This window comes from Tamandua tetradactyla, chromosome 4 (genome assembly GCF_023851605.1).
Source record: "Tamandua tetradactyla isolate mTamTet1 chromosome 4, mTamTet1.pri, whole genome shotgun sequence".
In the NCBI taxonomy this organism is placed as follows: Eukaryota; Metazoa; Chordata; class Mammalia; order Pilosa; family Myrmecophagidae; genus Tamandua; species Tamandua tetradactyla.
This window is the reverse complement of record NC_135330.1, coordinates 145,649,387-145,661,889: the sequence shown is the minus strand read 5'-3', so window position 1 is coordinate 145,661,889 and position 12,503 is coordinate 145,649,387. Positions and strand designations below refer to the sequence as shown.

General features: G+C 40.4%; 1 protein-coding gene across 3 annotated transcripts in view; it reads right to left on the bottom strand.

The window, feature by feature from the left end:
• The window catches only part of SLAIN1 (SLAIN motif family member 1), a 65,040-nt gene extending 52,766 nt beyond the window's left edge, over positions 1 to 12,274 (bottom strand). The window contains exon 1 of one of the 3 annotated variants that reach the window (XM_077158487.1): positions 11,414 to 12,274. In XM_077158487.1, coding sequence (XP_077014602.1) covers positions 11,414 to 12,033 — 620 coding nt within the window. In that variant the 5' untranslated portion in view covers positions 12,034 to 12,274. Of the gene's footprint in view, positions 1 to 7,885; positions 8,059 to 11,413 lie in introns of those variants that run through there. The other 2 variants (XM_077158488.1, XM_077158489.1) reach the window with 2 other exon arrangements.
• Positions 12,275 to 12,503: the final 229 nt, after the last annotated feature.

Here is a 12,503-nt window from a genome sequence, read left to right as displayed (position 1 = left end):
AACTTAAAAACACCTACTTTCTAATCCAGCAAATCCATTCATAGGTATTTAACCAAGATAAATGAAAGCATATGTCCACAAAAAGACTTGAACACAAATGTTCATAGAAACTTCATTTTAATACCCCCAAAATGAAAACAACTCAAATGTTCATTTAAAGGTGAACATATAAATTGTGTTTTTTTTTAATTACATGTCCTTACAATATAATGTTTCTTGAAATAAAAGGAAAAAACTTTAAATGAATGACATATCCCAAATATACAAGAACTCAAAGCTGAACAAGCAGAAAACAATCTAATTTTAAAAATGGGTAAAACATCTGAATAAACACCTCACCATAGACACACAGATGACAAGCAGATGAAAAGATGCTCAACATCATTACCACAAGTTAAAATAAGATATGACTCAATACTTATTAGAATAGCTAAAGTCCAAAACACTGACAACAAATGCCGGTAAGTATGTAGAGTGACAAACTCATTTCCCTGCTGATGAGAATGCAAATGGTACACCCATTTGGAAGACAGTCTGGTGTCTTACCATATGGTCCAGAAATCATGTTCCTTGGTATGTTCCCAAGAGAGGTAAAAACTTACGTCCACACAAAGCCTGTGCACAAATGTTTATAGCAGGTTTATTCATCATTGCCCAAATTTGGAAGCTATCAGAATGCTTTCAACAGGTGAGTGGATAAACTGTAGTACAGCCACACAATGAAATATTGTTCAGTCTTAAAAAGAAAAGTTATCAAGCTACAAAAAAACATGGAGGAAATTTACACATATTATTAAGTGAACAATCTCAGTATGAAAAGAACCCAGCTACACACTCTTATGATTCCAGCTATATGACATTCTGAAATAGACAAACTATAGAGACAAAAGGGTCAGTGGTCGGCAGGGTTCAGGAGGAAGGGAAGAAGGAATGAATTGGTGGAGCAGAGGAGATTTTTAGGGTAATCAAAGTATTTTCTATGAAACCATAATGGTGGATACATGACATTAGGTATTTTTCAAAACCCACAGGGCTACAAAAAAGAGTGAACCCTAATATCAATTATAACTTAAATGATAGTGTAAATATTGGCTCATCAATTGTAACAAATGCATGGCACTAATATAAGATGTAATATTAGGGGAAATGGTGGGAGGGGTATCATAGGAATTTTCTTGGGAGTTTCAGCCCAATTTTTCTGTTATCCTAAAACCGCTTTTTGTTTTGGTCTGGCTTTTCAACAACGCACATAATTTTCAAAATAATTATCCAGATTTAAAGAAGCCAGATGAAAATAAGTCCAAGAGAGAATATACTGTATGGTTTACACAAAACTCTACAAAAGGCAAACTCCTCTATAGTGACAGAAAACAGACCACGTTTTCCTGGGTTATTGGTAGGCGGATAAGGAGGGAGGGACTAGCAAGAGGAACAGGGAAGCTTACTGGGTGAGGATAATTCACTATCTTGATTGTGCTGATGGTTTTATGGGTATGCATAACCCAAAACCTATCAAATTAAACCTCTTAAGTGTGTGCAATTTATGCTATTCCAATTATACTTCAAAAAAGCTTCAAAAATAAAAGGTCATAGGACAAGAACTGCTCCTGTCCCACAATGTTCTCAAATTAAGATTTGAGGCTCAGAGCTGCCATCTAGCATGTCTGAGAATCAGAGGGAAGCAGGCCCTGCAGTCTACATGAGCCACTAAATAAGTCAACTGAGGAACATTTCATCTCCAGACTTCAAGTTAAATTTCCCTTACTGGTTAATACACACATAAACTGACCCCACTGTCTGAACCTTGATTGTTCTCAATTCCCTCTCTGTTACCATTTGAAGCTACTATCTCCTCATCCCCTCCAGCACCCTATGGGACAACCGTTCATACCTTCTGTAGCTCGAAAGCTTCTACCACCAACCCATCTGCCTCAGGATGTCACATACTCAGAAGGGAGATATTTCCCTTCTGTCCTACCAGACTTTTTTTTCAGTGAAGTTTTTAATTTTTTATTAGTAAGAGAAAGTCAACCGATGATTTCCTTAGTCTCTTCAGGCTCATTTAATACAGTTCTTTCATCTGACCACCCAGATCTCCTATTATATTCAAAAGCAGGGCTTACTTCACACAGGCATGTTGAGTTGACGAGACTTGCCCACCATGCCATACTCACTTTGGAAGACTTCTCTCTCACATTTCATTGTCCATCCCCCATTGGGTACTTTTGTTTCACCCAACCCTGCAACAGTTCAGAAAATGTGGAAGTGATCATGGGACTAAAAGCAGAAAATTCATTTAAAAGTCTGTGTGGGAGGAAGCCTAAACAAATGACGGCCTTTAATCCTTTATAGCTTAATGTAATGCCTGGAAACATCCTAGAATATAGTAAGCAGATAATCAAAAAGTATTGGCCAAGTCCCTTGAGGGACAGGAGAAAAAAATATGGAACTATTAAACTTTAGCGTCAGGAAATCCCCTGATGGTAATGTCAAACATTAGGGACACCCAAATCAATAGGCCAAGCCCTTGATCTTGAGGTTTACTCTTGAGAAGCTTATGTAGGTAGCTGAGAAGCTTAGCCCACCTATAGGTATACCTAAGAGTTACTTTTATGGAGGACCTCTTGTGTTGCTCTGATGTGGACCCACTCTCTCTAAGCCCAACTCTTCAAGTGAAATCATTGCCCTCCCTGCTATGTGGGACATGACATCCAGGGGTAAAAGTCTTCCTGGTGAAATGGAAGATGACTCCCAGGGATGAATGCAGCCCCGGCATGGTGGGATTAACAATTTCATCCTAACCAAAAGGGGGAAAAAAGTATAACTTATAAAGTATCAGTGGCAGAGAGAGTTCAAATAGTTGAGAGGCTACTCTGGACGACACTCTTACACAAGCTTCCGTTAGACATTCCTACCCATCATAACTTGCCAAACCCCAACCAAAACCATTTCAGCCAATCCTAAAGAACACCTAGGGCAATATATCAGATTCTACAAAGGTTTTACGCACTAGGGTAACTTTCCAGAAACCTACAACCTCCAGTCAGGTACCTGGACCAGATTAAGTCCTGAAACCTAGAGGGCCCACCCTCTCCAGAACCTTACATAGTTCCATCTTCCTACCCTATGTTACTTACAGCCCCTTCCAACATGAAAATGTTAAAATGACCATGGCCCAAATGCCCCTAAACAGTGGAATAAAAAGTTCAGGGTGATGGTGGAGTTATTACAGAGAAGGTAGGGTTTAACATTCAATATGATTGATGAATCATTACATTGATATTTCTTTTAGTCAACAGTATCTCAGAGTAGCTAGAAGTAAAAAACGAAGATTGTGGAATTGTAACCCATACCAAACTCTGAAATCTGTGCTACAACTTACTGTTCTGCTTTGAAATGTATTGTTTTTGTATATATGTTATTTTTCACAAAAGAAAAAAAACAAGTCAATTGTGATAAAAAATATTTATTCCTTCTAGCCTCCTATACTCTCCAGCAGCTAGAAGGAAAAATCTCTGGGATCTGTCCTGTAACTACCTGTTGAAGAGTGCTTTGAAAACTACTGCTGTTTTCTTTCTTTGCTTTGTATATATGTCACACAAAAGTAAAAAAAAAAAAAAAAAGAAAAAAAAGTCTATGTAGATCCCCTCATCTGCTCCATAGAGACAGTTCCACCACACTGCCTTCTGCACAACTCGGACCAGAGGCTTCCTCTCTGGCAGGCTGACACAGGGTGGTTATGACTTCAGGCACGCCAAATGTAGCTGAAGGAGAATTGAGGCACCTTTCTTAAACAGACTAACAGAAAGTCTACATATCGACTAGTTAGAATCTCAGCCCCATTCTTCCCCTTACACTTCTAGGAGCGTAGCAGATGAATCCAAAAGAAGACCGGCCTGAAGATTCTGGAACTTAGACTGACTCCCCACCCAAATCCCCATTAAAGTACACAAAGAGCCTTGCCCTCACCATTAAAGTACACAAAGAGCCTTGACCAGGAAGAGTTTTAGATCAGTCTGAATGCCTCCTGTGAGTATGAACAGACAATAGATAAACACTAAATATTTAGAATTGACTTTTACGGAAAGCACTAAGACTATAATGGAAAAGTTTTGAAAAAACACTAAAGGGGGAAAAAACAATGCAGGAAACAAATGAAAAATCCAAGACAACTATAATTGATTCACCTGAGAGAAAATGGTACATGCAAAAAAAAAAATTAGGATATAGTTTAAAAGTCATTTTTTAGACGACAGGAAAGCATACTTGGAAAATAAAAGTACTATAGCAAAAATAAGAGAATCAAAAAATCAGTTTTGAAGATCAAGTTGAAATCTTCCAGAAGTAAAATTAAAAGACTGACAAGTAGAAGACAAATAAGAAAATTAAATGATTGCTCCAGTAGGGCCTATATCTGATTGTCAAAAATCCTTACAAAAAAATTTTTTTAAATGCAAGATAATTTTTCAGAGTTGAAGAAAGGACATGGGATACTAACAAAAGGAGCCCACAATGTACAATCAATGAACAAAAAGCCCACGCCAAAACTATTCTTTCAGAATGGGATAAACAAAGCTAGAGAAAAAAAAATCCAAAGGATTAGATAGCCAGATGGCATGGCACTTCAACAGCTAGAGCTCTATATGCCTTCACACATGATGGAAAATGATTAACTGAGAATTTTGTATCCAGCTCAACTATGAATCTTGTAACAGCAGAACGAAAACATTTCCAGATAAGCAGGATCTCAAAAGTTTACCTAACACGCAATGCCCCCTTTTCTCAGGAAGCTGTTGGAGGCTATGCCCCAAAGAGTACGAATGAAATAACAGATCTAAGAAACAAGGGAGCTGACAAAGTAAGAAACCAATGGAATTCCTACTGCAATACTGTGAATCTAGTCCTAAGGGGCAAACAGTCAAGACAGGAACAAGGAACTTAGGCTTCTTGAAGAGATCGTGCTACAAAACACATTATAAAAACAAAATAAAAAACACAAATCTGAGCGATTAGAATATGACCTTATTGAGAAATTTTGTACCTTCAAGGAGTTATTTGAGGAAATAATTAGGGATAGGGGATTAAAGAAACAAAGAGGGGGAAAGAGTAGCCATTATTAATTCTTAGAGGAACAAAAAAAAGGAGAGAAAAATAAACGTAATAAACAATTAATAGGACTCAGCTAGTAGTAACAGCTATAGTCATAACACAGGCATTAAACATTTTTTTAAAAAAATATGAAAACCATAATGACAAGATATGGGAAAGGAGAAATGCCGGCTGGAGGCTGGGGGAGAAAGGACTAAATCTTCATCTCCCATAATAAGTCCATAGATGTCTTAAGATCCTAAAAGTACAAATATAAGAAAATAAAGAAAAAAATAAACAGCTAGAACACTATAAAGTAATGCTGATACGGAGGTTTAGGAGATAGGAAAGAGTAGAGCACTGTTTTCAGCCTTGCTGAAGATGAGTCATTGAACTATATGTCATTTATTTATTTATACACATATACACTATGCAAATAGGACAAAAATCACTTTTAGAATGAGTCTCCCAACAGTGTGGCCAGGATAGCTGTAAACCTAGTATTTCTATGGCTAGCCCTTGAGATGGATTTTTTAAAAAAAAGAAAAACAGGGGCAGTCAGTCACGGAGATTACAGAGCTAAATTCCTTGAGTAAAGCATGTCTCCTAAATTAGGTAAAGCAAGATGAAATCCATATTTCTTCTAAGCAGATCTAACCATATAAAGTCACAAAATTCACCTATTTATTATTACACTGGCAGTAACATTTACAATATCCTATTTTGCCGTTACTAACGCTACATATCTTTTTCAATTTCAGTAGGTTCATTGATGGTGTATTAGAATTTATCAAGAAGATCTAAAAGGTCTTACTCTAAAACCTGAAATTCTTCAAACTTAGCATCATCCAAATTTTCTTTAGTAACTTCTGAATATACAAACTTGGAAACTATTATCCTTTTCATAGACTCTTTTTTCCACACATTTTATATTCTGGACTCCCCATCTAATATATATGTACTAACAATGGGAGGTCAAACTTAAAATAAAAACAAAACCAAAAAAAACCACTATAATAACCCTGAATGTTTCAAATGAAATGTTATAACTGTCTAGGAAAACCTAATTCCGTTTTCTCAAGTAAGCATTTGGTTCTTAAGTCATTCTCCTGCATATATAACACAACAAATATATTGCAAAAATTGTAGCCTTGTCAATAAAAGAAATATGTGGCAATTCTCAGACAAGTAATTCTAAGAGCCTTCAATCACCACAGATTTTATTTGAAGGAAAAACAAAACAAACTAATAAGCACAGTCAGTCTTTACTCAGCTTTTCATTCACCAGCACTTTCTTGGATCAAACCAGGAAACCATTGTAAAACAAACCAACCTACCTTCAACTAAGCTAATAAAAGGATAAGTTCAAATTTTAATTACTGAACTTTCCTAAAGCTAACTCTTGTCATAGTCCCCTTAAGTTAGATCTAAATTTCTATTTCAGTATCTCATTTCAGTGTTCCAAATTTACTAATTAAAAGTCACAGAGTACACACTGCAGTCAACTCCACTTGCTCCTAGAAGACATTGCACATTTTCAATTAGCATTGTCAGAAAGTGAAGCACCCCCTGGTCTTTTCACTGAAAAAAAATCAATTATGCAAAAACAGTTCAGGTGCTCTAATTTAGTTGTGCCATATGTGTAGTGCAAGGTGCTCAACAGCTTTGAGGAAGAACTGGCAAAGATTTTAGACAGCTGATCAGGATCTTGTATTACACTGTGAAGATAAATCTCATTCTTAATTTGTACACATCACCATTTTCACCCTGTATGACTAACAATTTTTCCATTCTTGCCAGCTGGGCAAGTTTAAAATCCCTGTCACTTCCTGTACGTAGGTCTCAAATGTTCCTTAATTGACACTCCACAAAAATTAATGCCTTCGATGGCTACATTTTGTACAGCTTGTCATTTTGGTTTGGTTTTGTTTTGTTTTTACATGGACAGGCACTCGGAATTGAACCTGGGTCTCTGGCATGGCAGGCAAGAACTCTAACTGCTGAGCCACCGTGGCCTGCCCTTGTTTTGTTTTGTTTTTTTTATATTGATCTATTCTAAATATAGAATTGTCTTCCTGGTTGAGGTAAGCAAGACTTGACTTACCCTAATGCTAGACAATCTTCTAAAGCTCTGTAAATCCCAGAAAGCTGTGTTTTTCCATCTGTCCATTTTACTTTCAAACAATAAGGAGTTTTTCTAACTTTAATAATAACGCACAAATGTATTTCATATTTCAACCCAGGATATATACACATGTAAAACTGAAAAAAGTTTAATCAAGACAATATTGTATTGTAAGGTACAACACGTTCTCATTTTCTTTTACACTGCACTTCTTTCAAAAAAAAAAAATGCTGGCCAGCCTACCAAATATATAATCCACTAATAGGCTGGAACCTGACCGGAGGTAGAAGGAGATATATAGTAATGATTAAACACTTCTATGTAGATAATCTGAGTTTTAGTCCTAGCTGTGTCAGTAACTAACTGGAGGAGATTATGTAAATCATTTCACCTCTGGGTTTCAGTGCCTCAACTACTGAAATGAGAGAAGTGAAAAAGGGCAGAGAAAGGTCTGGTGCAGTTAGTTATAGTACTCCCATCACTACTTCCTATCAATCTGATTTCCTACACTTGTAGCCTGATGATTCTTAGCCTGGTGACATGGAGACAAAGAGATACAGATCTTTATAACATTCCTTCCCTGGAGACTGACAAGTCATTCAAGTCACACTATGACCCACATATTCATCAAGATATTTGTCTTCCGAGCATTCTATTTGCTTTGGTACTCACACTGTGCCCCTGAGCTTTCAAGTCCGTGGTCTTCAAAAGAGCTAAAGCTGCCACGTTAAAAGATCATCGAAAAATCAGCATAGCAGGATGTGAAGTTTCACTATGGGGTCATAATAATTGGATTTAATTGGAATTAAGGTTTCAGAACCACTATTAACTTTACTTTTCTAAGGCATTTAACTCTAGCAGCAACGAGCTAAGAAAACCAAATTTCATTAAAGCAAAATTAAATACTTGACACTCAACTGAGATACATATTTGAAGAAATAAGAATTTCAATTAAAATAAAAAGCAGAATGCACTCTTCCTACGATATTTTACTATAAATTACTTATAGATTAATTACTCAGGAATATTTAAGAAATCTGATCATTTACTAACTGACAAACTATCAGCAGATGGTGATTCTACTACTCACTATTTTCTTTATACACAATTCTTGAACCAAATTTTGTTTAGTTGATTAAAAGATGAATAGTTTTTCTAAGTTTTATTAGAAGAGAGATTTACACAAAAGAACTTCTAAAATGTTCAATAATTAATCTATGTTTATTAACTTTCTTTGAGATATGACATTTTGGTAGAAAAACTATTCAAAATAAGTTATCATATATCAATTTTGTTCAACCCATTAGAATGAAATCATAAAAATTCACGAAACTGTAGGTGATACTTAACGGTAACTTGGTCCTTAACACTGTCAATCTTACGATGAGGCAAGTTACAAGAAGAAGTGCAATTACACGTACAGACACTCAGAGATGTCCAAAATATGTTCAATAGAAGGTACATGTAAAAATCTAACCTATGAATTTAAGTATATATTTTGCTTCTAACTGATTTTTATATGCATAGGGGGACAGTCCTGAAGGATCTAAGTCTGAGGAGTGGTACTGATTTGGGGACAAAAGTGAGGGCTTTTGTGACTTCATAGCCATCTGTGTTTTTTTTTTCCTTTTACAGTGACAAAACTTTTATTTAAATAATCAGTTACTACATTCACCTACTAGGGCTGTTTCCTAATAAACACAGGAAACAATAAATAAATTAACACCCTGCAAACTTTATCAGGGGCCCTAACTGAAAAATACTATTTGTGTGACCAAAGGAGTGACATACATAATTCGCTGTGAAGAAAGAATGCTTGCAAAGAACTCTGAGGTTAACAAGTGGGTTAAACTTGAAAAATTAAAACCTTGATTATTTTTTTCATCAATAGGCCAAAATGCTGCAACGCAAAAATATCTTCATGTATAAAATGTTGTAAAACCTTTCCATAATTCAGATGATCTTAAAAAAAATAAGTCCATCCAACTAAGATTAACAGCTGTTCCCTGTTTTTCTACCTGGAAATTCTAATCCTGGGTTTGCTTAGGAGAAGAGACTCACTTAAACAGTGTGCCATTCATCTATAAAGATATCTGTAAGTCATCAAGGCATTGGTTTAATTTATTCATCTTTACTTGAGTAAAATTAATAGAACCTGCTTCAATTTAGATTTGCTTCAAACCACATGAAGGACTAGCATGCTAATCCACGTAGGTGATTTAAGTTGGGGGCAATGCCATTTACCACCCCTGCAACATGTGCGTGTGTGTGCGGACACTCACACACACACACCGAGAGAGAGACAAAACTACAAAAGGAAAGTCTAGACATTAAAATACTAGCAAGAGTTAGCTAACTAAATATAGTGGAAGTCCATTCAAAAGGAAGTACTGAAATTATATTAGCTATGTGTGCGCTATCACCAGTCTAATACACTCAAGATAGTAATAACTGTATCACATTAAGCAAAAAAAACAACAAAAAAACATGCCAATATGTTTAAAGCCTGGGATTGATCCCTAGGATCGCCTCATGAAAAATAAAAACAAGTTTCTTCTCAATTTCAAACACATAGCTTCACAGAAGATCAAGTAGGAATTCAATAAAATCTGAAAGTGGCACAGAGCTTACAGACATTAATGATCAAGTAAGAGCCATTATAAGACTACATAATGTACATATTCAGGCTGAACCTGAGATTACAGTATTCCTTGGGCTTTACAAAAGCAAAGGTAGAAAAGGAAAAAAAAAAAAAAAAAAGATGAGAGATAAGGTGTAGCATCTAACGAATGGCTTCAAGTTCCAGAGAGGAGTTTGTTGTTTTCTTTTGGAACACGATTTGAGCCACGTGCAAACCTGCTAAAAAGTGAAGTCCTAAGGAGGACGGTGAACACGCCTTTAAAAGGCTTACTGTGGTTCCCTATGTTTTGAATCTCAAACTGAAACCAATTAAAATACTTCACAGTTAAGAATTCTCACATAAAAGGTAAGGAGAAAAACAGCCTAGTTCCCAATAAACCAGTAAGATTCGCTATCTCCCATTCCATTCCCTCCTTTCCAACCATGCAACAGAACATGTGAGGGAAATTCACCTTAGAAAAATAAAGGGTCTTAAATAAAAAAGACCTAAAGTAAAAAAGAAAGACTACAACTATTCTCCGCCTCACTGCTATGTCCAGGTGACTGCTGTTCATTTTCTCTGCACGAATTTAAACTCTGTTTCCATCTAATCTGAAACTTCTACCTGACCTTACTCCACTACATCTAGTGGCTGAGGAAAACAAGGCAACCAGTCAGGAGAGATCCGTCGCTAAATGACGACTGTTCCATTAGCAAAATAGTAGGGGGAAAAAAATAAAGCAATTCAATGCCCCCCCCCCCAAATACTTTCACAGGAAGCTGACTAGGCTAGCCAGATTTCAACCAAATAAATGCCAGCCTCGAGTTTTCTGACAATCCATTTTAAAAGTTCTTCTAATCTTACCTGTTTCCAATCTGTTTAATCTTAAAGCAACACCGCTGATCTTTCCGCCATTCAACCTGTTCACGTTATGTCCTTAAAGGCACTTTTTTTTAAAGACATCATTGCTCGATGGGAAAACCAGAGAGGTTAGCACACTTTAAAAAGCAAGTTAGTCTCCGAAATAAGAAACGATCAGTAAAAATGCAGCGGATGAAAACATACGACGACACAAGTCAAGCTGCAAGAATGAGCCTAGATCTAAGGTAAGCGGTTCGGGACGCGCGCGAGCAGGGACAGCATGCAAACCTGCCCTGCGTCCGCCTGGAAGGAAAGAAAACCAAGAGTCGCAGGCAGAAGCCAACCCCTATCCATCTCCCGCCAGCCCCTAAAAAAGACCGGATAAAAAGCAGGATTAACCAACAAAACAAGATGGCATCTATTTTGCAGTTAACGGTAATGAGTTTGAGATCCAACAAAGTCAGCAAAGAGCAGTACGCGAGGCAGAAGGCTCGGCTCCGGACCGGTTGGCCTGACCTATTATAAAACCGGTTTCCGCCCCCCGTGAAAAGCCTCAGCTCAGCGCCCCGCTCGGCACCTGCCAGGCCACCCTGTCTGGGGGGCCTCCGGGAGTCACTCGGTGGCCGCCGAGGTCTTCCCCCCTCCCTATTCGAAACACCGCCGTCCCCGGGGGCCTGGGCGGGGAGGGTCTTAGAGGAGGGAGCAGAGCTCAGCAATACCAGGTGTAGTCGTCCTCTTCCCGCCAGGCTGCTACGCTCTCCAGGTCCAGCGGCTCCACCTCTTCCAAGACCGTCGGGGTCGGCGAGGGCGGCGCAGCGGCTCCCCCCGGTGGTGTCCCCGCGCCCCCGGGCTCCGGCCCGCCGCCACCAGCGCTGAAGAAACCCGCCGCGGGCTTGAAGTAGACGAAGGGCGCCTCGGGGGGCTGCGCCAGGCTGCACAGCAGAGAGGGCGCCGGGCTAGGCAGGCAGTAGGTCCCCGAGAACGCGGGGCTGGAACTGCCGCCGCCGCTGCCGCCGCTGCCAGCGCCCAGCGCCAGCCCTAGCCCCAGGCCCCCCGAGGCAGCGGCGGTGGGCGTAGCAGCCGGGGGACTCCGCGGACCCAGCGGGCTGCAGGCCCCGGCGGGGGGCGGCGCGGCGGGCGGCGGCGGTGGCGGTAGCAGCAGCAGGTGCGGGGCGGCGACCGCGCTGGCCGCCCGGCTCCGCAGCTGCTCGTTCTGCTTCTCCAGCTTGCGCACCAGCTCCTGCAGCTTCTTCACCTCCAGCTCCGCGTTCACCACCGGCCCGGAGCCTGCTCCGGAACCGCCCCCCGCTGAGGCGCATTTCACCTGCTCCGCCATCATCGTGGGCCCCGAGGGCGCCGCCGCCGCCGCCGGCGGGTGAGCGCTGCTGCGCGGGCTCCTCGGACCACCGGAAGGCTACGGCTCCGTTCCTGCCGCCCGGGTCCGCGGGACCGACTGTGTTGAGGCTGAGACAGAGCCGGCTGTCCACATCAGCACCGAGCCCCAGCCTCCGGCCGAGGCAGCCACCGCCAAGCTGCTCTGCACATGCTCAGTGCGTTCCTCCAGTCCCCTGGGTTTATCCGCAACTCCGGGTTTTAGCCTCCGCCCCCGGGCGGGGCGCGGGCGCCAGGTGGGCGGGGCCAGGAAATGGAGGACCCGCGTGGGAGAGAGACCCCTCCCGGGGGGAAGAAGTGCAGATTGGGGTCCTAAGGTCCTTGGCAGCCGCCGGGGCTTCCCAATCCCCGAGGTCTGCTGAGACCTGGGCTGAACCTTCCACAGGTACTTCCTACCCCGGCCGAGAGAGCGAGGGT